This window comes from Ranitomeya imitator, chromosome 8 (assembly GCF_032444005.1).
Source record: "Ranitomeya imitator isolate aRanImi1 chromosome 8, aRanImi1.pri, whole genome shotgun sequence".
Classification (NCBI taxonomy): domain Eukaryota; kingdom Metazoa; phylum Chordata; class Amphibia; order Anura; family Dendrobatidae; genus Ranitomeya; species Ranitomeya imitator.
In genome coordinates, this window is record NC_091289.1 from 119,731,164 (window position 1) to 119,757,263 (window position 26,100).

Genomic DNA, 26,100 nt, shown 5'->3' on the forward strand with positions numbered 1-26,100 from the left:
GGGATCAGAAATAAACATGTGTGACCATAGCTCCATTCACTATGGGTCAGTGGGATCAGAAATAAGCATGTGTGACCAACGTTCCAATTACTATGAGTCTTTGAGCCTAGTAATGTGCATGTGTGACCACCATTTCATTCATTATGGGTCAGTGAGACCAGAAAAGCACATGTATGACCACCTCTGTCATAGACAATAAACAGAGCTGTTTTCACGCATGCATACTACCACACCATTCACATAATATGAGAGGAGACCACCATTTTGTTGTTCAGTAGGTATTCAAGAAGTTGGACCCCCACCAATGGTATATTTTAATGTTAGAATAACCCACTTAAGCTGGTCATACACATCAGAAACAGAAGCTTTTCACCAAACACTAATTGAGTTGGCATCTTTCTAACGTCATAAGAGGCTTATCTCCGTGTAAGCAAAATGTTACCTGCCTAAACACCATCTGTTTGGGGAAAATAGGCAAGTCCCATTGTTAGATGGTTATTTTTTCCCTCTGATATTGATGTGTTTACAATTCATTTAAGTCTCTCGCATCAATACCTGACACTGCCGCCGGCATTCAGGACCGAAGTGTTCAGCTGCATGCATGGACTCGTAGAAGCGTCCTTGACGTGAAACGTCCCTCGTCCTTCCCAGCATTCATCCTGCACCTGTTTGTCCCACTAACTTTGTCCACAGACCTATTATGGTTCAATAAAGGACTTCGTTGACACAGCTCACGGTGAGTGCTGCATTTTTTCTGCTCTTGCATGCTTTTCAGACAGATGTTTTTTCCATCATGCTGTGCATTGATTACCCAGAGCCTCTATACCGCTGTTCTTAAATTCCAGTCATCCCGAGCGACAGGTGTTAAAGGGAACCTGTCACCCCCAAAATCAATGGTGAGCTAAGCCCACCGGCATCAGGGGATTATCTACAGCATTTTGGAATTTTGAACCATAATAGGTCTGTGGACAAAGTTAGTGGGACAAACAGGTGCAGGATGAATGCTGGGAAGGACGAGGGACGTTTCACGTCAAGGACGCTTCTACGAGTCCATGCATGCAGCTGAACACTTCGGTCCTGAATGCCGGCGGCAGTGTCAGGTATTGATGCGAGAGACTTAAATGAATTGTAAACACATCAATATCAGAGGGAAAAAATAACCATCTAACAATGGGACTTGCCTATTTTCCCCAAACAGATGGTGTTTAGGCAGGTAACATTTTGCTTACACGGAGATAAGCCTCTTATGACGTTAGAAAGATGCCAACTCAATTAGTGTTTGGTGAAAAGCTTCTGTTTCTGATGTGTATGACCAGCTTAAGTGGGTTATTCTAACATTAAAATATACCATTGGTGGGGGTCCAACTTCTTGAATACCTACTGAACAACAAAATGGTGGTCTCCTCTCATATTATGTGAATGGTGTGGTAGTATGCATGCGTGAAAACAGCTCTGTTTATTGTCTATGACAGAGGTGGTCATACATGTGCTTTTCTGGTCGCATGACCTTAGTGCCATTCACTTTTTTCTTTTTTGTGGAGCTGCATGTATTTCTATGCAGCCGCATGCTCCGGTTGCGAGTGTCGGCGGCAGTACCGGGTATTGATTCAAGAGACTCCCGCAAGTTTCTCGCATTGCACACGCAAGTGTTAACCCGGCCTAACATGTATGGTAACTATAGGATTGTTTACTGATATTTTCAACTTTCAACTGAAGAGGAGCCTATACAGGGAAGAGAATAAGGTTATGTTCACACGTTGCATTTTTGCTGGGGGGTTTTCTGCAGGCAAAATTTGCTATCTTAGCAGTAAAGAAGCAGGTTTTAATGCATTTTTGGCTGCATAATTGCTGCATTTTTTATCCATTTTTGTAGGCTCTTTTGCAAACTGATAAAGTTTAGTGCGCCCAAAAAAACATGATACAACTTCTTTTTTTGCACCAAAAATGCAGCCAAACCTGATTCCTGCGTTTTTTGCTGTGTTTTTGCATTTACTCACTGCTTTCTATGGGTGAAAAAAGCTGAAAGAAGTGACATGCTGCAGTGTGCATGAGATTTCTGAAATCTCATAGCTTTCACTGGTACTGTAAAATGCAGCTTCAAATTTGTATAAAGAAAGCAGCAAAAACGCAACGTGTGAACATATCCGTAAGCTCACTAAAGCCATGTTCACGCTATCAGTATTTGTAAGCCAAAACCAGGAGAGGATGATAAATACAGAAGTGGTGACCTGTTTCTATTATACTTTCCCTATGATTATTCCTCTCCTGGTTTGGGTTTACATATACGGAGGTAAAATACTGACTAAATACTGACTGTGTGAACGTGACCTAAACTATAATGAGGGGAGGGATTATTTTGGACTGAGCGAAATAATCATTCAGCACTGAGCTATACTGCCGTGCCTTTGAAGGGAGACAAACTTTCTGCACATTGGGGCAACTTGTCATTTAGATTTTTTCTCCAAAGACATGATGCATAGACAGCTAACACTACAACAAGGACAATTGCAGAGATTCAGTAGAAAATTCACAATGGTAAATATTATCTCTATTAATTGCTTTGTGCAGAGTACCAGAACACTGAGGTACAGTTGACCATCCGGTAGAAAGACATTGTACTTTTTCCACAATATTCCTCTGTGCAGTCATGTAGCCTTTATCACAATGATATTGCAGCCATTCTCCAACTTGAAATAAATCTTTTTCTGACTCATAGCTTCCATTCTTCAGAACTGGCGCTTTACAAATATCTGTGAATAATGCAATGGAATTAATTCTTATGTGAAATAAATATAACTCCATCTAAACCTTATCTTAAAAATATGTCAATATATTTATTTCATTCAAAAATTTGAATATATATAAAAGGAAATGATTTATGAAGAAAAATCCTTGTCCGTATGCACCGTCAGGTTACATGAACATCATAAGTATGGCTTAATATTCTGAAAATAAGCAAGAACGTAAGCCACTCTTGGATGAGCAGCAGCAGATGTGATGCCTGGACTGCTAACAGACCTGCAGCAATCAGATCTCTGATAAGTTTCTTTTGAGACAGAAAACAAACAGAGGTGCTCAGTATGTGAATCAAACTGGAGGTGCAGAAACCCCAGCGGGATGGAATTTGGACTGGAAACACACAAGACTAATGAATGGACCGCCTGTCCCAATTGCAAGACAAGGAACCAAAGGATAATCCAAAAACTTGTAAGAAATGCGGTTTCTCTGGGCTCTACCATAGAGGATGATGAGCCAGATGGTAAGATTTTTTATTATTTTTTAATGGCAACAAGACTATGTGCTTCTGGGACGATTAGTCCCTTTCATCAGGTAAAGCTGATGAAGGGGACAGGTCGTCCCAGAAATGAGTAGACTTGTTACTGCGGCGCCCCAGGGTCCTGGTCATCGCAGAGGAGAGTGATGCTATGTTTGGAGGCAAGGAAGGATAACTGCATCCAGGTACCACAAACATGCAAAACTTCACACTCCAGGCCAACAGGGGGAGCTTCTGATCCTATTTACTAGTTGACTCCCCATATATATATAACTGGTAGTCTGTAGGGAAAGTCAGTCAGTCCTTCAGGGAAGCTGTACCTGGCAGGAGCGAATTCCTGTCAGAGGACAGAGGAGAGGGTTCACGGAGCTGTGCATGCCCACAGAGCTGAAGCTCCCAGAAAGAGACATTGAAGGCCGAATTGTTTGCAGCGAGCATGCAGGAGAGGAAGCACAGGAGAGGATATCAGAAGGGTACCAGTCCCAAGCAGGCTGCCTCCTTCTGAGGCGCAGAGACCGGTAGCCAGAACACAGAGGTTGTAAGGACCTCTATGACTTACATCAGAGACTGGCAGGACAGCTGAACTCTATGTTACCTGTCCAACCTTACACCCAGGAGGCAGAGTGACAACCTTAGAGGCTAGGACATGCTAGAGTCCCTATAAACCGCCTCAAGTTACCAGTCATACAGGTATGTCCTATTCAATCCGAGGGACAGAGAGAGATAACATCTCTGAGGACCTTATGAGAAGCTTAGCAGTAAGGAACTACACCACCATGGTGCTAGAGGAAAGGCTTATATGCTCCACATGGACAAGGGGACTCTGTACTTGCCTCCAAACCGGCCGGACCCTGCCTGCCCCGTCGTCTGGTGCTCTGGACTGTGGATGCTGAAGTCTTCAGTATAGGTAAGGAGACTGCAACCCTGTGTTCTCGTTCTTCTCTGCACCTCTCACCATTCTACCATCTAGACACTGGGAAGCCCTGGGGATACATTTCACCTGTGGGAAGGTATACCATCTAGCTGCTATAACATCACCCCAGCGGACCCCTTTAAGCAGCGTCGGTCACCCTGACCGAATACCACAGGTGAGGTCACGAACATAAACTTTATCCCTTTAAAGACCTTTCCCTTTTATACGGACGTCCCAGGGCCACGGACCGGGTCAGCCACCGTGACATCCCCTTTGTGAACCGCATGACCCGGTACCAAGTACCCCACTGCCCTGATAGGGCACTCCATTACCATTAAAAAATAATGATAAACCTTACTTGCTATCCAGCTCATCTTCCTCTATGGTAGATCCCAGAGAAACCTCATTTCTTACACCTTTTTGAATAAGTTTCATTTGAGAACATTTGAACTTTTTCAATAGATAACAGAGCTCACGTTTGCATATGACCAAATCTCATTTTGAAGTGAGGTGTTTGGACATAAGCCCTGATGGGGCCACAGAACTGATGGCTAAGCACAATGTGAAAGCACCCTTATATAATTCTGTTTCACCATAAATTTACTTGTGAGAGCAAATGGAGGCTAAGGAATAGGCCTAGTCACACTAAGCATATAAAAAAATTGGTCTGATTCTCACTGCCGAGAATCTCACAAGTGTCATGCAACTGTCATGCGAGTACAGTCCGATTTTTCATACTTTGCATCCGTTTTACATCCGAATGCAGTGTGATTGCTATCCGATTGCAATGCGATTTTAACATGAGCTTTTACATACAGCAATTCTCTATGTCATTTACAGATTATTTTCAAAGGAAATATTCTTCAAAACATATGCAGGTGCTTCTCGCAAAATTAGAATATCATCAGTAAGTTACTGTATTTTTCAGACTATAAGATGTACTTTTTTCCTCCAAAAATGTGGAGGAAAATGGGGGGTTGTCTTATAGTCCGGATGTACCGGCTGTGGTGGGAAGGTAGGGAGGTGAGAGAGCAGCAGGCTTCAGGGACAGGAGCCAGCTGCTGCGTCTAACTCCTGTGCCCCTGCTAAAGAGAAATAAAGAGAAGAGTGTGGAGGGCAATGAATATTCATTTCTCTTTAATGACATACAGGTATGATGGGCCCCATCCCGGTCCTGGTATGCATGGTCCCATTCTTTCCTTATCCTGGTATGACTGGCCCCCACCTCCATCCTGCTATGCATGTTCCCAATAGAAAACATTAAAAAAACAAACCATCACACTTCACGGCACAGCTTCCTGCTCCGATGCCAGCAGCTGCTTAATGCTTGAAAGTGGCGCATGGCATGAACGTCATGCGCTGCTCACGAGCTGAAGGGCAGCTTCCAGAATAATCAATGCTCCCAATGCCAGGGTCATGTATGTACAAAGTAGTGAGTATTCATTGCTCTCTAGTGAGCATAGTGTCAGCCAAAGCCTTTGTGCTGCTGCCGGAGATCACTTGTGCCGATACTTAAGAGAAATGAATATTCATCCCATTCCATGAATATTCATTTCTATTAAGTATCGGCACATATGACCACCAGCAGCAGCAGGAAGGCTCCACCTGAAATTGTGATCTCTATAGAGCATTGAATACTCACTGCTTTGTGCGCACACGGTCCTGGCATGCAGAGCATTGAGTATTCCGGCAGTTGCCCTTTGGCTTGCAAGCAGCCCATGACGTCCCTGCCATGCACTGCTTGCAAGCATTAAGCAGCTGCTGGCATTGGAACAGGATGCTGCGAGGGAGCCCCGGGAATATAAGTGTGATGGTTTTTTTTTATGTTTTCTAATGGGGCCATGCACACCAGGATGGGGTGGGGGCCAATCATACCAGAATAAGGATGGGACCATGCATACCAGGACGGGGATGGGGAAAATCATACCAGGATAAGGATGGGGCTCTGCATACCAGGATAGGTATGAGGGCGATCATTCCTGCCAGGATAGGAATGAGGGGAACCATTACTACCAGGATAGGGATAAGGGAGCCATGCATACCAGGCTAGGGATGAGGAACCATGCATACCAGGATGGAGATGAGGGCAATGCACACCAGGATATGGATAAGGGGGCCATACACACCAGGATAGGGATGAGGGAGCCATGCATACCAGGGAAGGGATGATGGAGGCCATGCACATAAGGGTAACGATAAGGGGGGCATGCATACCAGGATAAGGATGAGGGGAGCCATGCATACCAGGATAGGGTTGATGGGGCCATGTGTATCAGGATGGGTACTAGGGAACCATATATACCAGGATAGGGGATATTAAGTACAGAATTCATCAGATTTTTTGCTTCAATTTTTTTTCCCTAATTTCCTCCTCTAAAACCTAGGTACGTCTTATGGTCAGTGCATCTTATAGTCCTAAAAATAAGATAATTTATTTCAGTTCTTCAACACAAAATGTGAAACTGGTATATTATATAGAGTCATTACAAACAAAGAGATCTATTTCAAGTGTTTATTTCTGTTAATGTTGATAATTATGGCTTATGGCTAATGAAAATCCAAAAGTCATTATGTCAGTAAATTGGAATAATTAACAAAAAACAATTACAAAAGTTTCCTAAGCATTTGAGAAGGTCCCTTAGTCTGTTTCAGTAGACTCCACAATCATAGGGAAGACTGCTGACTTGACAGATGTCAGAAGGCAATCATTTACACACTCCACAAGGAGGGTAAGCCACAAAAAGTCATTGCTAAAAAAGCTGGCTGTTCACAGAGTGCTGTATCCAATCATATTAATGGAAAGTTGAGTGGAAGAAAAAAAGTGTGGTAGAAAAAGGTGCACAAGCAACCGGGATAACCGCAGCTTTGAAAGGATTGTTAAGAAAAGGACATTCAAATTTTTGGGGGAGATACACAAGGAGTAGACTGCTGCTAGAGTCATTGCTGCAAGAGCCACCACACACAGATGTGTCCAAGACATGGGCTACAAGTGTTGCATTTCTTGTATCAAGCCACTCATGACCAATAGACAATGCCAGAAGCATCTTACCTGGGCCAAGAAAAAAAAGAACTGGACTGTTGCTCAGTGGTCCAAGATGTTGCTTTCAGATTAAAGTAAATTTTGCATTTCATTTGGAAATCAAGGTCCCAGAGTCTGGAGGAAGAGTGGAAACGCACACAATCCAAGCTGCTTGAGGTCTAGTGTGAGGTTTCCACAATCAGTGATGGTTTGGGCAGCCATGCCATCTGCTGGTGTAGGTCCACTGTGTTTTATCAAGACCAAAGTTACAATTATTAGAAAAGAAAAGAAAATGCTATATAAGAGATCACCAAGAAAAATGTATACCATATTTTTCAGATTATAAGACGCTTTTTTCCCCAAAATTTGGGGGGAAAATGAGGGTGCATCTTATAATGCGGATGTACCTTACTGGTACCGTTGCTGCAGGCCGCAGGGATTAAGGGGTGTCCAGCGGTGCTGCGGGTGTCCGGCGCTGCTAACCAGTGTTCTGTGGGTGTCTTTGGTGCCCGGCGGTGCTTACTGTGGGTGTCCAGCGCTGCTGCCCGATGCTCTGCTGGGGTCTCCGGGGCTGCGGGTGCGTGGCCAGCGCTGCCCGATGCTGCTGCGGCAGTCTCCGCTGCTGCGGCAGTCTCCGCTGCTGCAGCAGTCTTCAGTGCTGCTGGAGCCCACCCCGGCAGTCCCATGATTTCCTGTGCGGTGGACTCCAGTAAAATGGCCACTGGGAAAGCAGCGCATGCGTAGATGGAGATCTCAGCACCGAGATCTCGGGAGATGAGATTTCAGTGCTGATAGTTTTTGCACTTCTAGATCACAGTGCAGCTACATATCTTTGACTCGGTGCACACTAAAATTTTGCATACAACACCTGCTTAGCAATGAGTAGGCGAATTCTACATGTGAAAAAAATATCTCATCTAAGGGGTTGGCTGTTATGATACGGAGGTCTAGGAGCAACATGGAACGAGCTCCGAAGGAAGTGGTAACTGTACTGACCGCAGTCCCTAAGCTCAACACAACACTAGAAGTAGCCGTGGAATGCTCCTAACTCTCCCTAGGCATTTCGTCACAGCCTAAGAGCTAACTACCCCTAAAGATAGAAGCAGGAAAGCTATCTTGCCTCAGAGAAAATCCCCAAAGGATAGATTAGCCCCCACAAATAATGACTGTGAGTGGAGAGGGAAAAGACATACACAGAATGAAACCAGGATGAGCACAGGAGGCCAGTCTAACTAAATAGATAGGACAGGATGGAATACTGTGCGGTCAGTATAAAACACTACAAAAATCCACGCAGAGTTTACAAAAAATCTCCACAGCTGACTAAAGGTGTAGAGGGCAAATCTGCCTCCCAGAGCTTCCAGCAAGACAGAATTAATTCACACTGATAAGCTGGACAAACATAGAAAGCACAGAATGGATAAGTCCACAATCTATGGACAGAAAAGGGCAAGCAAAAACTTAGCTTAGCTGAACTGGTCAGGATAACAGGGAACTCCAAAGAGATGTGAATCCAACCAGGAACCATTTACAAGTGGCACTGGCTGAAGATAGAGCCAGACTTAAATAGCCGAGCAGAAGAGACGATAAGTGGAGGCAGCTGATGACAGCTAACTCCAAGGAGCAGCCATACCACTAGAAACCACAAGAGGGAGCCCAAGAGCAGAACTCACAAAAGTGCCACTTACAACCACCGGAGGGAGCCCAAGAGCGAAATTCACAACAGTACCCCCCCCCCCTTTGAGGAGGGGTCACCGAACCCTCACCAGAGCCCCCAGGCCGATTAGGACCACAACACGGTGTTTAGCTCCCTCAAGCCAATGTCGCCACTCCTCAAACGCCCACTTCATAGCCAACAACTCCCGATTGCCGACATCATAATTGCGTTCCGCAGGCGAAAACTTTCTGGAAAAAAAAGCACACGGTTTCATCAAAGAACCATCAGACTCCCTCTGAGACAAAACGGCCCCTGCCCCAATCTCAGAAGCGTCGACCTCAACCTGAAAAGGAAGAGAAACATCCGGTTGACGCAACATAGGGGCAGAAGTAAATCGGCGTTTAAGCTCCTGAAAGGCCTCAACAGCCTCAGAGTACCAATTCGTCACATCAGCGCCTTTCTTCGTCAAATCAGTAAAGGGCTTAACCACACTGGAAAAGTTGGCAATGAAACGGCGATAGAAATTAGCAAAACCCAAAAATTTTTGAAGACCCTTCACAGATGTGGGTTGGATCCAGTCATAAATAACTTGAACCTTAACAGGATCCATTTCTATAGACGAGGGAGAAAAAATAAAACCAAAAAAAGAGACCTTCTGAACTCCGAATAGGCACTTAGACCCCTTCACAAATAAAGCATTATCACGAAGGATCTGGAACACAATCCTAACCTGCTTCACATGAGACTCCCAATCATCGGAAAAAATCAAAATATCATCCAAATATACGACCATGAATTTATCAAGATAATTGCAGAAAATATCATGCATGAAAGACTGAAACACAGATGGAGCATTAGAGAGCCCAAATGGCATCACAAGGTATTCAAAATGGCCTTCGGGCGTATTAAATGCAGTTTTCCATTCGTCACCCTGTTTAATACGAACAAGATTATATGCCCCTCGGAGGTCAATCTTAGTAAACCAACTAGCCCCCTTAATCTGAGCAAACAAATCAGTAAGTAAAGGCAAGGGGTATTGGAATTTGACCATGATCTTATTAAGAAGACGATAATCAATACAGGGTCTCAAGGAGCCATCCTTCTTAGCAACAAAAAAGAAACTTGCTCCCAATGGTGACGAAGAGGGCCAAATATGCCCTTTCTCCAAAGATTCCTTTACATAGCTCCGCATGGCGGCATGCTCTGGCACAGACAGATTGAAAAGTCGGCCCTTATGGAACTTACAACCAGGAATCAAGTTAATAGCACAATCACAGTCCCTGTGCGGAGGAAGGGAACTGGACTTGGGCTCATCAAATACATCCTGGAAATCCGACAAAAACTCAGGGACCTCAGAAGAGGGGGAAGAGGAAATTGACATCAAAGGAATGTCACTATGTACTCCTCGACAACCCCAACTAGTCACCGACATAGTTTTCCAATCCAGCACAGGATTATGTTCCTGTAACCATGGAAATCCCAGTACAACAACATCATGCAGGTTATGCAACACCAGAAAACGGCAATCTTCCTGATGTTCAGGAGCCATGTACATAGTCATCTGTGTCCAGTACTGAGGTTTATCCTTGGCCAAGGGTGCAGCATCAATGCCCCTCAAAGGAATAGGGCTCTGCAAAGGCTGCAAGGAAAAACCACAGCGCCTGGCGAATTCTAAGTCCATTAAGTTCAGGGCAGCGCCTGAATCCACAAATGCCATGACAGAAAAGGACGACAATGAGCAAATCAGGGTCACAGATAAGAGAAATTTAGGCTGTATAGTACTAATGGTAACAGACCTAGCGATTCTCTTAGTACGCTTAGGGAAATCAGAGATAACATGAGCCAAATCACCACAGTAAAAACACAGCCTATTCTGACGTCTGAATTCCTGCCGTTCTATTCTAGTCAAAATCCTATCACATTGCATAGGTTCAGGACTTTGCTCAGAGGATACTGCCATATGGTGCACAGCTTTGCACTCGCGCAGACGCCGATCAATCTGAATGGCTAGAGACATAGATTCACTCAAACCGGCAGGCGTAGGAAAGCCCACCATAACATCTTTAAGGGTTTCAGAAAAACCTTTTCTGAAAATAGCAGCCAGAGCCTCTTCATTCCATTTAGTGAGCACAGACCATTTTCTAAATTTCTGGCAGTATAACTCTGCCGCTTCCTGACCTTGACACAAGGCCAACAGGGTTTTTTCCGCATGATCCACAGAATTAGGTTCGTCATACAATAATCCGAGCGCTTGAAAAAATGCATCTACATTCAATAATGCCGGATCCCCTGTTTCAAGAGAAAAAGCCCAGTCTTGAGGGTCACCACGCAGCAAGGATATGATGATTTTTACTTGCTGAATGGGATCACCAGAAGAACGGGGTTTCAAAGCAAAAAACAATTTGCAGTTATTTTTAAAGTTCAAAAACTTGGATCTGTCCCCAAAAAACAAATCAGGAGTAGGAATTCTGGGCTCTAAAGCCGGAGTCTGGACAGCATAGTCCTGGATACTCTGTACTCTTGCAGCAAGTTAATCCACACAAGAAAACAAACCCTGAACATCCATGCCAAAGCATATATCCTGAACCACCCAGATATCAAGAGGAAAAGAAAAAAAAGACAAACTAGAGCACAGAAAAAAAAATGGTTCAGAACTTTCTTTTCCTTCTTTTGAGATGCATTTAATTCATTTTTGGCCTCTTGTACTGTTATTATACGGTGGTCTAGGAGCAACATGGAACAAGCTCCGAAGGAAGTGGTAACTGTACTGACCGCAGTCCCTAAGCTCAACACAACACTAGAAGTAGCCGTGGAAAGCTCCTAACTCTCCCTAGGCATCTCGTCACAGCCTAAGAGCTAACTACCCCTAAAGATAGAAGCAGGAAAGCTATCTTGCCTCAGAGAAAATCCCCAAAGGATAGATTAGCCCCCCACAAATAATGACTGTGAGTGGAGAGGGAAAAGACATACACAGAATGAAACCAGGATGAGCACAGGAGGCCAGTCTAACTAAATAGATAGGACAGGATGGAATACTGTGCGGTCAGTATAAAACACTACAAAAATCCACGCAGAGTTTACAAAAAATCTCCACACCTGACTAAAGGTGTGGAGGGCAAATCTGGCTCCCAGAGCTTCCAGCAAGACAGAATTAATTCACACCGATAAGCTGGACAAACATAGAAAGCACAGAATGGATAAGTCCACAATCTATGGACAGAAAAGGGCAAGCAAAAACTTAGCTTAGCTGAACTGGTCAGGATAACAGGGAACTCCAAAGAGATGTGAATCCAACCAGGAACCATTTACAAGTGGCACTGGCTGAAGATAGAGCCAGACTTAAATAGCCGAGCAGAAGAGACGATAAGTGGAGGCAGCTGATGACAGCTAACTCCAAGGAGCAGCCATACCACTAGAAACCACAAGAGGGAGCCCAAGAGCAGAACTCACAAAAATGCCACTTACAACCACCGGAGGGAGCCCAAGAGTGGAATTCACAACAATTGGCACTTGCTCTTGATTTGGACACTCCCTACCAGGTGCCAAAACAAATGTAATCTTTTTCCTTTGACCAGTGCTTATTGAAGTAATTTATACATGATTGCCATACTTACTTGTGGGTCCATTGGGCAGTACCCACCGTCGGTGGGTTATCTTGGTTTTAAATGTTTTTAAACTTGTTTTTTTGGACACTTGAATAACGAATTGAATTATACATTTTTCTTGGTGATCTCTGATATAGCATGTTCTTTTCTTTTCTAATAATTATGACAGTTTTTAACATGTGTCAGGTTGATCCCTTATTCATATTGGATATCATTTGATGGTGCCCTCCTTTTTTGACCTTTGTTATCAAGACCAAAGTCAGCGCAGCTGTCTACCAGCACTTCATGCTTCCCTCTGCCGACAAGTTTTTTGGAGATGGACAATTCATTCTCCAGCAGGACTTGGCACCGGTCCACACTGCCAAAAGTACTAATAACAGGTTTAAAAACAACAGTGTCAATGTGCTTGATTGGCCAGCAAATTCACCTGACCTTAACCCCATAGAGAATTTTGTCAAGAAGAAGATGAGAGACACCTTCAATGCAGACAAGCTGAAGGCTGCTATCAAAGGAACCTGGGCTTCCATAACACCTCAGCAGTGCCACAGGCTGATCGCCTCCAGGCCACGCCACATTGATGCAGTAACTGATGCAAAAGGAGCCCAACTAAGTATTGAGTGCATTTACTGAACATACACAATTTTTCAAGCTGGTGTTATAAATTTTTCTAATTTACTGAGATAATGACTTTTGGGTTTTTATTGGCTGTATGTTATATTCATCAACATTAACAGAAATAAATAATTGAAGTAGATCACCCTGTCAGTAATGACTCTATATAATATATGAGTTTCACTTTTTGTATTGAAGAACTGAAATAAATTAACTTTTTGATGATATTCTAATTTTCATTATTCCAATTCATTTGCCGCGTTTTGTAAAATCACAGTATGACAGGATAGAATAGAATATATAGAATAGATATAGATGAGTCACCCGCCAGGGCTGTGGGGTACCCAGTAACGGGTTTGGTGTTCACAGGGGGATGTCACGGTTGCAGACCCGGTCCGTGGCCCTGGGCGCCCATGTAAAAGGGGATAATTGAATATAGTTTATGTTCGTGACGCCACCTGTGGTATTTGGTCAGTGGGGACCGACGCTGCTTTAAGGGTCCTCTGGGGTGAGGTTATGGCAGCTAGATGGTATAACTTCCCACAGGTGAAGTATATCCCCAGGGCTCCCGGTGTGTAGATGGAAGATGGTGAATGGTGCAGTATAGAATGAGGACACAGGTTTGCAGTCTCTTTACCTGGTTTACTGAAGACTTCAGGCAGCCACAGTCCAGGGCACCGGATCACAGGGCAGGCAGGATCTGGCCAGCTTGGAAGCGAATCTAGAGTTCCCCTTTACCAGCTGGAGTTAAAAGCCTTCTTCTAGCGTGGTGGTGTTGTAGTCCCTTACTGCCTATGGCTTCAGATAAGGTCCTCACAGTTCTTCTCTCTGTCCTCCATATAGGATAGGACAATACATGTATGACAGGTAACTTGAGCCTTTTTACTGGGACTCTAGCACGCCCCGGGCTCTATGTGTTACTGTGTCTTCAGGTGTGTGTGGCGGACAGGTAACTTGACGTTCAGCTGTCCTGCCGGTCTCTGCTGTAATTCGTAGCGTCCCTTACAACCTCGGTATCCCGGCTACCGGTTATCTGCGCTTCAGAGGGAGGCAGCTCGTTTGCAGCTGGTCTCCCCTGATATCACTCTCCTGTGCTTCGCTCTCCTGCACGCTCACTGAACGATGTTCTTTCCTTCTGTATGTCTCTTTATTTAGGAGCTGTAGTGACTCTGGCTACACGGCTCCTTCAGCCCTTTTGACACTTGATGTCTAACTGCTCTCTCCTCTCTCCTATGATAGAATCTGACTAACTTCCCTCCAAACCACAATATATCTGCATATGCAGGGGAGTCACCTAGAAATAGGATCAAAAGCTTGTGGCCTGGAGTGAGAACATGTTGTCTGCATTGTGATTACCTGATAAAGAAGATCTTTCATTGTTTCAAAGAGTAATATCACTCTCCCCGTGAGGAAAGCAATGCCACTGTGACGACCAGGACCCTGGGGCGCCACATATACACATAGAATAGATAGATATATAGATGTCATTGACACACACATATATACAGTGGGTATGGAAAGTATTCAGACCCCTTTAAATTTTTCACTCTTTGTTTCATTGCAGCCATTTGGTAAATTCAAAAAGTTATATTTTTTCTCATTAATGAACACTCTGCGCCCCATCTTGACTAAAAAAACAGAAATGTAGTAATTTTTGCAAATTTATTAAAAAAGAAAAGTATTCAGACCCTTTGCTCAGTATTGAGTAGAAGCACCCTTTTGAGCTAGTACAGCCATGAGTCTTCTTGGAAATGATGCAACTAGTTTTTCTCACCTGGATTTGGGGATAATAATAATCTTTATTTTTATATAGCGCTAACATATTCTACAGCGCTTTACAGTTTTGCACATTATCATCACTGTCCCCGATGGGGCTCACAATTTAAATTCCCTATCAGTATATCTTTGGAATGTGGGAGGAAACCAGAGTACCCGGAGGAAACCACGCAAACACGGGGAGAACATACAAACTCCTTGCAGATGTTGTCCAAGGTGGGATTAGAACCCAGGACTCCAGCGCAGCAAGGCTGCAGTGCTATCCACTGAGCCACCATTCTTCCTTGCAAATCCTTTCCAGTTCCGATAGGTTGGATGGCGAATGTTGGTGGACAGCTATTTTCAGGTGTCTCCTGAAATGCTGAATTAAGTTTTGGTCAGGGCTCTGGCTGGGATAGTCAAAAATGGTCACAGAGTTGTTCTGAAGCCATTCTTTTGATATTTTAGCTGTGTGCTTAGGGTCATTGTCTTGTTGGAAGGTGAACCTTCAGCCATGTCTGAGGTCCAGAGCACTCTGGAAGAGGTTTTCATTCAGGAAATCTCTGTACTTGGCCACATTCATGTTTCCTTCAATTGCAACCAGTTGTCCTGTCCCTGCAGCTGAAAAACACCCCTATTGCATGATGCTGCCACCACCATGTTTCAATGTTGGAATTGTATAGAGCAGGTGATGAGCAGTGCCTTGTTATCTCCACATATACCGCTTAGAATTATCACCAAAAGGTCTATCTTCATCTCATCCGACCAGAGAATCTTATTTCTCATAGTCTGGGAGGCCTTCATGTGTTTTTTAGCAAACTCTATGCAAGCTTTCATATGCACTGAGGAGAGGCTACCATCGGGCCACTCTGAAATAAACGTCCGACTGGTGGAGGGCTGCAGTGATTGTTGACTTTGTGGAACTTTCTCCCATCTCTCTACTCCATCTCAGGAACTCAACCACAGTGATCTTGGGGTTCTTCTTTACCTCTCTCACCATGGCTCTTCTCCTATGATTGCTCAGTTTGGCTGCACGGCCAGGTCTTGGAAGACTTCTGGTGGTCCCAAACTTCTTCCATTTAAGGTTCCATTTAAGGTTTATGGAGGCCACTGTTCTCTTAGGAACCTTGAGTGCTGCATAAATTATTTTGTAACCTTGGTCAGATGTGTGCCTTGCCACAATTCTGTCTCTGAGCTCCTTGGCCAGTTCCTTTGACCTCATGATTCTCTTTTGGTCTGACATGCACTGTGTCTTATATAGACAGGTGTGTGCTTTTACAAATTAAGTCCTATCAGTTTAATTTAAAACAGCTGGACTCCAATGAAGGAGTTGAACCATCTCAAGGAGGTTCATAAGGAAATGGACAGCATGTGACTTGAATATGAGTGTCTGAGAAAAGAGTCTGAATACGGACGAACTTATATTTTAGTTTTTCTTTTTTTTTAAATTGCAAACATTTCTAAATTTCTGTTTTTTTCAGTCAAGATGGGGTGCAGAGTGTACATTAATGAAAAAAATGAACTTTTTTGAATTTACCAAATGGCTGCAATGAAGCAAAGACTGAAAAATGTAAAGGGGTCTGAATACTTGGTGCAGATGGAGATCTCGGCACCAATATCTCCCTCTGCCCATGCGCTGCCCCCGGCAGCCATTTTACCGGAGTCCTCCGCATAGTAAACCATGTAAGTGCGGGGGCTCTGAGCTTTCACAAAATGTCAGCGGAGTCCCCGCACCACCGAACACCTGCAGCGGTGCACATCTAAACACCCCTTCATCATAGCCTGCAGCCTGTAGCAACGCTCCATTCTTGTCTCCTCCAGCAACAACCCTGGGACCCCGCTTCACAGCAGCCACAACCCCCGGTAAGCAATAAGATGCATGGATTGTAAGCAGCACCATCATTTTATTAAAAGAAAAGTTATTTTTCTATTTTTCTCCTCAAAATTTGGGGTGTGTCTTATAATGCGGTGCGTCTTATAAACCACAAAATACAGTAGTTAAGCAGGCTGAAGTTTTCAGTTATTTTGTTCTATTTGTTGTTTGTTTTACAATAAAAAGAAAACCAAATGTTAACAGTTGTAGGCATGTTCTTTATATCAACTGATGCAAACCCTAAAAAAAGCTGTGAAATTCCAGGTTGTGAGGTAAAAAAACACGAAAATTGCCAAGGAAATATATTCTTTCGCAAGCCAATGTACATATAAATTTGCTAAATAATTTAGAGCAAGTGCCACAAATTTTTTCTTTGCTGCTGCATGGTTGATAAGGGCAGGGTCACACTATGGTAGGTTCTCTCATCTGAGACAATTGGGCCGATTATGCTAATGACGCTTACATCAAACTCAGATCACAGTCTGATTCGAGTGTCAGCATAATGCAATCCAATTTTCTTAGGGTACCGTTACACTATACGATTTACCAACGATCACGACCAGCGATACGACCTGGCCGTGATCATTGGTAAGTCGTTGTGTGGTCGCTGGAGAGCTGTCACACAGACAGCTCTCCAGCGACCAACGATGCCGAGGTCCCCGGGTAACCAGGGTAAACATCGGGTTACTAAGCGCAGGGCCGCGCTTAGTAACCCGATGTTTACCCTGGTTACCAGCGTAAAAAAAAAACAAACACTACATACTTACATTCCGGTGTCTGTCCCTTGCCGTCTGCTTCCCGCACTGACTGACTGCCGGCCGTAAAGTGAAAGCACAACACAGCGGTGACGTCACCGCTGTGCTCTACTTTCACTTTACGGCCGGCAGTCAGTCAGTGCGGGAAAGCAGACGGCAAGGGACCTGACAGACACCGGAATGTAAGTATGTAGTGTTTTTAACATTTACGATGGTAACCAGGATAAACATCGGGTAACTAAGCGCGGCCCTGCGCTTAGTAACCCGATGTTTACCCTGGTTACAAGCGAATGCATCGCTGGATCGGTGTCACACACACCGATCCAGTGATGACAGCGGGAGATCCAGCGACGAAAGAAAGTTCCAAACGATCTGCTACGACGTACGATTCTCAGCAGGGTCCCTGATCGCTGCTGCGTGTCAGACACAGAGATATCGTATGGATATCACTGGAACGTCACGGATCGTACCGTCGTAGCGACAAAAGTGCCACTGTGAGACGGTACCCTTAGTTGAGAGAATCACAGCACAGTGTGAAAAGTAGAGATGAGCGAACATTTCATTGTTCGGATTGGATTAAGATCAACAAATTTGCAATATTCGCCGATTTGTTCATCGAATATTCGCCAAACGACATTGAAGTCAATGGGAGGGAAAAGCAAACACATGCACAACACCTTCAAATGGTCCCAAAAGCTGACAAAACACATCAAATTAGGGGCAATCACTAGGAAAGTGGCCTCAATTCACTCACAGTGCAAATTTTTGAATGGCACGGCAGCATTCAGCCATACATGAGGTATCAGGGTTATGGCCAGTATTTATAGCTTTAAATTGAACGTCAAATTAAGATGAGGTGGGTGAGGGATCAGTGAAGGCCTGCTGTGTTGGGAGCCCTGATACAACATCTCAACATATCAAGCTGCTTTTATGCTTAGCCACACTCAGGTGGCACAAATATCAGTTTCGTAGACTACTATTGTCAGAAAAATCTAATGATAGTTACATGGGTAGTTGACTCAAAGGTGGTGGAGGCCTGCTGGTCTCGGATGCCCACTACTACAGACAACACACATGAAAGAGACATTTACAAAAATTAGTGGCAGACACCAACAAAGTGGCATCAATTTCACCACAGTAGAAACAGTATAATAGGGACCGACACCTCTTACACCACAGCTAACCCAGCAGATGGACACCCAACCAAGAGTGTTTACATTTCCAGGGCAGCATGGTGGCTCAGTGGTTAACACTGCAGCCTTGCAGCGCTGGAGTCCTGGGTTTTAATCCCACCTTGGGCAACATCTGCAAGGAGTTTGTATGTTCTCCCTGTGTTTGCGTGGGTTTCCCCAGGGTTTTCCAGTTTCCCCCCACATTCCAAAGACATACTGATAGGGAATTTAGATTGTGAGCCCCATTGGGGACAGCGATGATAATGTGTGCAAACTGTAAAGCGCTGCGGAATATGTTAGCACTATATAAAAAGAAAGATTATTATAAATTAGTGACAGACACCAACAAAGTGGCATACATTTCACAAGAGTATAACTAGTATAATAAGGACCGACATATCTTCTACTAAAGCAACCCAGAAGATGGGGACCAATCTTGACTGTTCACATTTCTTCAAATTTGTGATAACATCTGCAGCAGTAGTAATAATAATAATAATAATTTTTATTTATATAGCGCCAACATATTCCGCAGCGCTTTACAAATTATAGAGGGGACTTGTACAGACAATAGACATTACAGCATAACAGAAATACAGTTCAAAACAGATACCAGGAGGAATGAGGGCCCTGCTCGCAAGCTTACAAACTATGAGGAAAAGGGGAGACACGAGAGGTGGATGGTAACAATTGCTTTAGTTATTTGGACCGGCCATAGTGTAAGGCTCGGGTGTTCATGTAAAGCTGCATGAACCAGTTAACTGCCTAAGTGTGTAGCAGTACAGACACAGAGGGCTATTAACTGCATAAAGTGAATGAGAACATGATGCGAGGAACCTGATTGTTTTTTTTTTCCTTTTTTTTTTAAATAGGCAATAGGTTTTTTTTTTAAATAGGCCACACAGGGATCGTTAGGTTAATACATTGAGGCGGTAGGCCAGTCTGAACAAATGAGTTTTTAGGGTACGCTTAAAACTGTGGGGATTGGGGATTAATCGTATTAACCTAGGTATTGCATTCCAAAGAATCGGCGCAGCACGTGTAAAGTCTTGGAGACGGGAGTGGGAGGTTCTGATTATTGAGGATGCTAACCTGAGGTCATTAGCGGAGCGGAGGGCACGGGTAGGGTGGTAGACTGAGACCAGAGAGGAGATGTAGGGTGGTGCTGAGCCATGGAGTGCTTTGTGGATGAGGGTAGTAGTTTTGTACTGGATTCTGGAGTGGATGGGTAGCCAGTGTAATGACTGGCACAGGGTAGAGGCATCGGTGTAACGGTTGGTGAGGAATATGATCCTGGCAGCAGCATTCAGGACAGATTGGAGCGGGGAAAGTTTGGTAAGAGGGAGGCCGATTAGTAGAGAGTTACAATAGTCCAGACGAGAATGAAGAAGTGAAACAGTAAGAGTTTTTGCAGAGTCAAAAGTAAGAAAAGGGCGAATTCTAGAAATGTTTTTGAGATGCAGGTAAGAAGAGCGAGCCAGTGATCGGATGTGGGGGGTGAATGAAAGGTCAGAATCAAGGATGACTCCAAGGCAGCGGGCATGTTGCTTTGGAGTAATGGTGGAACCGCACACGGAGATTGCAATGTCAGGCAAAGGTAGGTTAGTAGAGGGAGAGAACACGAGGAGTTCAGTTTTTGACAGGTTTAGTTTCAGATAGAGGGAGGACATGATGTTAGAGACAGCGGTAAGACAATCACTGGTGTTTTCTAAAAAGGTCGGCGTGACAACAGGAGAAGAGGTGTATAATTGGGTGTCGTCAGCATAGAGATGGTACTGGAAACCAAATCTACTGATTGTTTGTCCAATAGGGGCAGTATACAACGAGAAGAGGAGGGGGCCTAGGACTGATCCTTGAGGAACCCCAACAGTAAGGGGAAGGTGAGAGGAGGAGGAACCAGCAAAACATACAGTGAAGTAGTAGTAGGCACAGAAGCCACATTAAAGATATCACAGAGTGCAATTACTCGAGATTAATGCAGCACACTAAAAAATGCAACATTGCCTAGTTTGTACAGTGTCAGGCCACTCATCCATTTTGGAAGACCAAAATGTGAAAGGGTCCAAACCCTCCCTGATGGTATTCATATTCAATTCTCCTGTACCATCCTCTCCATTCACCACGTGTCAGACTTGGACTCTGCTATGCTGGTGCATGAGCTGGCCTAAAAAGCAGTTTGCACTGCTGCCACTGCAGCTATTGTTCTGGTATTGACAAATTAACATGCTGGAGGTTGGAAGTCTAAAGCTGTGATACACACTGTGTGCCTCACTGCTGTCTTGGGGAAAACCTCTCTTTAGGTTGTGTAAAAGAGTGTTTCGATACGCCAGTATTCATGGGACCCTTTCCAGGGTGGAGACACCTGGCAAAATTTGGTCTCATAACATGGATCTAACAGAGCAACTCAGTAGTCAGCACTATTTCAAACCATAACTATACAAGGATCATGTTGCAGATAGCGCAGCAAGAAAGCACTCATAAGTCAGGCTCCTCCATGAGGTCCAAGCCCATGCTGTGTTGGTGGCTGGGTAACACTTCTGCTTGTTTCCTCCATCCCCTCCTGCTAACCATGAAGAACCGAGAGGGGATGATTATACTCTTCATCTTCAGTTTGTATGTTATCACCAACCCCCTTGATCACAGTAATCCACTTTTCCTTGTCACTTGCCAGTGTGATGACAGTCTGGAACTTTGATAAAATGGTATCCCTTCTGCATCCTCCTCTGTTTCCCCCTCTTCCTCTGGGACCACCACCTCTTCTTGCAGGCTATTCAAAGTCTGCTCCAGCATATACAGTGCCTACAAGTAGTATTCAACCCCCTGCAGATTTAGCAGGTTTACACATTTGGAATTAACTTGGCATTGTGACATTTGGACTGTAGATCAGCCTGGAAGTGTGAAATGCACTGCAGCAAAAAAGAATGTTATTTCTTTGTTTATTTTTTTAAAAAATTGTGAAAAGTCTTTTCAGAGGGTCATTTATTATTCAACCCCTCAACCCACCAGAATTCTGTTTGGTTCCCCTAAAGTATTAAGAAGTAGTTCAGGCACAAAGAACAATGAGCTTCACATGTTTGGATTAATTATCTCTTTTTCCAGCCGTTTCTGACTATTTAAGACCCTCCCCAAACTTGTGAACAGCACTCATACATGGTCAACATGGGAAAGACAAAGGAGCATTCCAAGGCCATCAGAGACAAGATCGTGGAGGGTCACAAGGCTGGCAAGGGGTACAAAACCCTTTCCAAGGAGTTGGGTGTTATGTAGGCAATCCAGTGACACAGTGTGCCAGCAATCAGAGCACATACAGTGATTTGATAATAACCCAAAAACAATAGAACGAGCTCTGAGACGTGGAATCTCTGTAGACCGCAATACCTGAACCTATCCTAAACACAACTAAAGGCAGCTGTGGATTGCGCCTGTCACTACCTATGCAACTCGGCACAGCCTGAGGAGCTGACTAGCCTGAAGATAGAAAAACAAGCCTGACTTGCCTCAGAGAAATACCCCAAAGGAAAAGGCAGCCCCCCACATATAATGACTGTTAGCAAGATGAAAAGACAAACGTAGGGATGAAATAGATTCAGCAAAGTGAGGCCCGATATTCTAGATAGAGCGAGGATAGCAAAGAGAACTTTGCAGTCTACAAAAAACCCTAAAGCAAAAAACCACGCAAAGGGGGCAAAAAGACCCACCGTGCCGAACTAACGGCACGGCGGTGCACCCTTTGCGTCTCAGAGCTTACAGCAAAAACGAATAGACAAGCTGGACAGAAAAAGTAGCAACAAAAGCAAAGAAACACTTATCTAAGCAGAGCAGCAGGCCACAGGAAAGATCCAGAAGCTCAGGTCCAACACTGGAACATTGACAAGGAGCAAGGAAGACAGAATCAGGTGGAGTTAAATAACAAAGCAGCCAACGAGCTCACCAGAACACCTGAGGGAGGAAGCTCAGAAGCTGCAGTACCACTTGTGACCACAGGAGTGAATTCAGCCACAGAATTCACAACAGTACCCCCCCTTGAGGAGGGGTCACCAAACCCTCACTAGAGCCCCCAGGCCGACCAGGATGAGCCACATGAAAGGCACGAACAAGATCTGGAGCATGGACATCAGAGGCAAAAACCCAGGAATTATCTTCCTGAGCATAACCCTTCCATTTAACCAGATACTGGAGTTTCCGTCTAGAAACACGAGAATCCAAAATTTTCTCCACAATATACTCCAATTCCCCCTCCACCAAAACCGGGGCAGGAGGTTCAACAGATGGAACCATAGGTGCCACGTATCTCCTCAACAACGACCTATGGAATACATTATGTATGGAAAAGGAGTCTGGGAGGGTCAGACGAAAAGACACAGGATTGAGAATCTCAGAAATCCTATACGGACCAATAAAACGAGGTTTAAATTTAGGAGAGGAAACCTTCATAGGAATATGACGAGAAGATAACCAAACCAGATCCCCAACACGAAGTCGGGGACCCACACGGCGTCTGCGATTAGCGAAAAGTTGAGCCTTCTCCTGGGACAAGGCCAAATTGTCCACTACCTGAGTCCAGATCTGCTGCAACCTGTCCACCACAGAATCCACACCAGGACAGTCCGAAGACTCAACCTGTCCTGAAGAGAAACGAGGATGGAACCCAGAATTGCAGAAAAATGGAGAGACCAAGGTGGCCGAGCTGGCCCGATTATTAAGGGCGAACTCAGCCAACGGCAAAAAGGACACCCAATCATCCTGGTCTGCAGAAACAAAACATCTCAGATATGTCTCCAAGGTCTGATTGGTTCGTTCGGTCTGGCCATTAGTCTGAGGATGGAAAGCAGAGGAAAAAGACAGGTCAATGCCCATCCTGCCACAAAAGGCTCGCCTAAACCTCGAAACAAACTGGGAACCTCTGTCAGAAACAATATTCTCAGGAATGCCATGCAAACGAACCACATGCTGGAAGAACAAAGGCACCAAATCAGAGGAGGAAGGCAATTTAACCAAGGGCACCAGATGGACCATTTTAGAAAAGCGATCACAGACCACCCAAATGACTGACATCTTTTGAGAAACGGGAAGGTCAGAAATGAAATCCATCGAAATATGTGTCCAAGGCCTCTTTGGGACCGGCAAGGGCAAAAGCAACCCACTGGCACGTGAACAGCAGGGCTTAGCCCTAGCACAAATCCCACAGGACTGCACAAAAGTACGTACATCCCGTGACAGAGATGGCCACCAGAAGGATCTAGCCACTAACTCTCTGGTACCAAATATTCCAGGATGACCAGCCAACACCGAGCAATGAAGTTCAGAGATAACTTTAGTAGTCCACCTATCAGGGACGAACAGTTTCTCCGCCGGACAACGATCAGGTTTATTAGCCTGAAATTTTTGCAACACTCGCCTCAAATCAGGGGAGATGGCAGACACAATGACTCCTTCCTTGAGGATACTCGCCGGCTCAGATGAACCCGGAGAGTCGGCTCAAAACTCCTAGACAGAGCATCCGCCTTCACATTTTTAGAGCCCGGAAGGTACGAAATCACAAAATCGAAGCGGGCAAAAAACAACGACCAACGGGCCTGTCTAGGATTCAAGCGCTGGGCAGACTCGAGATAAGTAAGGTTCTTATGATCAGTCAATACCACCACGCGATGCTTAGCTCCTTCAAGCCAATGACGCCATTCCTCGAATGCCCATTTCATGGCCAGCAATTCTCGGTTGCCCACATCATAATTACGCTCAGCAGCCGAAAACTTCCTGGAAAAGAAAGCACATGGTTTCAACACTGAGCAACCAGAACCTCTCTGTGACAAAACCGCCCCTGCTCCAATCTCAGAAGCATCAAACTCGACCTGGAACGGAAGAGAAACATCTGGTTGACACAACACAGGGGCAGAACAAAAACGATGCTTCAACTCCTGAAAAGCTTCCACAGCAGCAGAAGACCAATTAACCAAATCAGCACCCTTCTTGGTCAAATCGGTCAATGGTTTGGCAATGCTAGAAAAATTACAGATGAAGCGACGATAAAAATTAGCAAAGCCCAGGAATTTTTGCAGACTTTTCAGAGATGTCGGCTGAGTCCAATCCTGGATGGCTTGGACCTTAACCGGATCCATCTCGATAGTAGAAGGGGAAAAGATGAACCCCAAAAATGAAACTTTCTGCACACCGAAGAGACACTTTGATCCCTTCACAAACAAAGAATTAGCACGCAGGACCTGGAAAACCATTCTGACCTGCTTCACATGAGAGTCCCACTCATCTGAGAAGATCAAAATGTCATCCAAGTAAACAATCAGGAATTTATCCAGATACTCACGGAAGATGTCATGCATAAAAGACTGAAACACAGATGGAGCATTGGCAAGTCCGAACGGCATCACTAGATACTCAAAATGACCCTCGGGCGTATTAAATGCAGTTTTCCATTCATCTCCTTGCCTGATTCTCACCAGATTATACGCACCACGAAGATCTATCTTAGTGAACCAACTAGCCCCCTTAATCCGAGCAAACAAGTCAGATAACAATGGCAAAGGATACTGAAATTTGACAGTGATCTTATTAAGAAGGCGGTAATCAATACATGGTCTCAGCGAACCATCCTTCTTGGCTACAAAAAAGAACCCTGCTCCCAGTGGTGATGACGATGGGCGAATATGTCCCTTCTCCAGGGATTCCTTCACATAACTGCGCATAGCGGAGTGTTCAGGCACAGATAAATTAAATAATCGACCTTTAGGGAATTTACTACCAGGAATCAAATTGATAGCACAATCACAATCCCTATGCGGAGGTATGGCATCGGACTTGGGCTCTTCAAATACATCCTGATAATCAGACAAGAACTCTGGGACCTCAGAAGGAGTGGATGACGAAATAGACAAAAATGGAACATCACCATGTACCCCCTGACAACCCCAGCTGGATACCGACATAGAGTTCCAATCCAATACTGGATTATGGGTTTGCAGCCATGGCAACCCCAACACGACCACATCATGCAGATTATGTAGCACCAGAAAGCGAATAACTTCCTTATGTGCAGGAGCCATGCACATGGTCAGCTGGGTCCAGTACTGAGGTTTATTCTTGGCCAAAGGTGTAGCATCAATTCCTCTCAACGGAATAGGACACCGCAAAGGCTCCAAGAAAAACCCACAACGTTTAGCATAATCCAAATCCATCAGATTCAGGGCAGCGCCTGAATCCACAAGCGCCATGACAGAATACGATGACAAAGAGCATATCAAGGTAATGGACAGAAGGAATTTGGATTGTACAGTACCAATGACGGCAGACCTATCGAACCGCTTAGTGCGCTTAGGACAATCAGAAATAGCATGAGTGGAATCACCACAGTAGAAACACAGACCATTCAGACGTCTGTGTTCTTGCCGTTCAACTCTGGTCATAGTCCTATCGCACTGCATGGGCTCAGGTTTAATCTTAGACAATACCGCCA

General features: G+C 44.6%; 1 protein-coding gene across 4 annotated transcripts in view; it reads right to left on the bottom strand.

The window, feature by feature from the left end:
* The window catches only part of LOC138647927 (coagulation factor XIII B chain-like), a 272,055-nt gene that overhangs the window by 82,793 nt on the left and 163,162 nt on the right, over window positions 1-26,100 (bottom strand). For all 4 annotated transcript variants that reach the window (XM_069737297.1, XM_069737296.1, XM_069737299.1 and 1 more), the window contains exon 2: window positions 2,574-2,750. In XM_069737297.1, the coding sequence (XP_069593398.1) occupies window positions 2,574-2,750 (177 nt within the window). The remainder of the gene's footprint in view (window positions 1-2,573; window positions 2,751-26,100) is intronic.